Consider the following 2,246-nt stretch of genomic DNA (forward strand, 5'->3'; position numbering starts at 1 on the left):
GCGATCTTGATAGAGTCCCCGACTGGATGAGCATGAAATGGGAGTGGCATGTATACATCTGTGCCTTGATGTACAATGAACATGCTTTTTGATGCATAATTTAAGTGACATGGAGTTGCTTTATTTTCTGGGAATTATCTGTCCCAGGAGCTCATAATGCTCAGAATTTAGCTCTTAAAAATATTGCAATTCAACTGAAGCGATTGAGTCACAATGTAAAGAGAGCAGCCATGGTGTATCTATTGCAATTATTGCAATATAGTGTTTTGTTTACTACTATTTTAAACCCAATTTCAAAAGCCAACTTTTCTAAGTGTTTTATGATGCCAACTGTTACATTTTTCAATTTTGGGGAAGATACAACCTCTCAGTGATAGATGGTAGTCGTAAATGTGTCCCGATCCGGGAAGATTAGTGGCAAAATGTAAGAGCTTGTAGCCTTGATGTAAGAAATTGTAGAATACGAAGTGAGAACAAAATTCTGTACCAAATATGCATGTGAAGCGAATTGAAAGTCACAGAAATAAAGAAAACACATCTGAAATTTCAGAACAGAATAGAAAATATTCACACAGCTGTGTTCTTCTCAAAAATGTGTAGATTGATATTTACATAAACACAATGACTGTATTGACAAATATTAATGTTTAGAATATAAGAACGTTTCACATTGATTATGAGTTCAAGTGTTTTGTGTAAGACATAATTTACACAAAATCAGATTTGGTGGTGCACTGCAGTCATTTCCTAATTTAAAGATAAATGATTAAGCCGGCCTTTAGTCCAAACCCCAGTGTACTCGTTGCCATAACGACGTAATGTGCTGGCAGCTGAGCTGCCATAAATGGTTTTGTTTTAGAGTAATTAACTAGCTTCCACTGGCAGGGGAAAAGACACATTCTAAAGCCAGATATTTACTTGCTTTTTAACCAGGCATTTGCGTAGACAACTGAATGTGAATGGTTCATGTACTTGCCTATATACCGTATTACTGGAGGATTCCACTGGAGGGCCCACCAGAGGTCAAGAACCGTATGGAACTTTGTGATTTGCAGGATGTAAACATAAACACGGCGACATTGGATGAGGTTGCTATCATGTTAATTCTGAAATTACAGAGAAACAGCCAAAGCAGCGCGGACTCTTTCCACGATTGTTCTCGCTGCTGACATGCCTTCTGACCTCTGACCCCTTTGAGTGATCTGATTGGCTAAAAAACAAAATATTTTTTGAGCGATCTGATTCTGATTTTAGCGATCTGAATGGCAAAAAATCGAAATAAATAAATTAGGGTTAATTTAAATAGGTAACTCTTTCTCAACAGTAAACAGGGACAGGACCTCAAATATAGTATTTCTAACTGGAAAATGGTAGATGCTTGGGTGAACTCTGTTTACCCCAGGTATTATAAGTAAGGAGACTTCAAATTAAGGAGACTTCAAATAGCCTACTCGAAAGACCACGCTGGGTTTTTTGCTCAGTTCTCATGATCTGGACAGGACCTTGAATATAGTGTTTCCAAGAAGAACACATGGAGCAAGCTTTGCTGAACTTGTTAACCCCACCAGGGGCAAAGGGGAGGGAAGGAACCCTTCCACAATAAAGTGATAAAACCTCAATGTCAGCCAAGTAATCCGGGGGATGAGACGGGCAGCGAAGAGGAGTCCTACTGCCGATATATGTGAACGTCCAAACAAACCCGATGAGAAAATCCCGGAGGCCACACCGTCCTATGAAAACCCTGAGAGAACGCCAGAGGCAGACCCAAACATTGATAAATGCTTCCACTGCTGGTTGCGAAAATCTCAAACAATGGCAGCGCGGCTTGTACAGCAAAACCTACGGCTACGCAATAGGTTGCGTGTAAACCGATGGCTGACGTCTCGCACGCGACGTCCATGTTTTTTTACAGTCTGATAAGTCGCGTGCTACACATTGTGTTTTCCAGTGCTGCAGATCGAGGGAGGGGGGGTGGTCCATGGCAGCATGTTAGCATGTTTGCGAGCAGCAGCAGCAGCAGCAGCAGCAGCTGGAGCTGTGAGGCAGTAAATGATTCATATTGAACCGGCAGTCACGTTCACCCTCCTGGTGCTCTTAAAGCAGCAGCTGGCGAGTGTCCCCTTGCTCAAGGTCCGGGCTCCCAGTGCTGCTATAACACCTCCGGTAAGCCAGCGTTATTATTATTATTATTTATTTTCACCCCACCTTCCCGGTCCTTGATATGCTGCTTACATTATGTTCTGGGT

The 2,246-nt window shown here is 41.9% G+C and overlaps 1 protein-coding gene across 1 annotated transcript in view; it reads left to right on the forward strand.

The window, feature by feature from the left end:
- Window positions 1–2,041, forward strand: part of LOC132466533 (basic proline-rich protein-like) — a 49,205-nt gene extending 47,164 nt beyond the window's left edge. Inside the window, exon 5 of the mRNA XM_060063785.1 lies at window positions 2,009–2,041. Coding sequence (XP_059919768.1) covers window positions 2,009–2,041 — 33 coding nt within the window. The remainder of the gene's footprint in view (window positions 1–2,008) is intronic.
- Window positions 2,042–2,246: the final 205 nt, after the last annotated feature.

This window comes from Gadus macrocephalus, chromosome 10 (genome assembly GCF_031168955.1).
Source record: "Gadus macrocephalus chromosome 10, ASM3116895v1".
In the NCBI taxonomy this organism is placed as follows: Eukaryota; Metazoa; Chordata; class Actinopteri; order Gadiformes; family Gadidae; genus Gadus; species Gadus macrocephalus.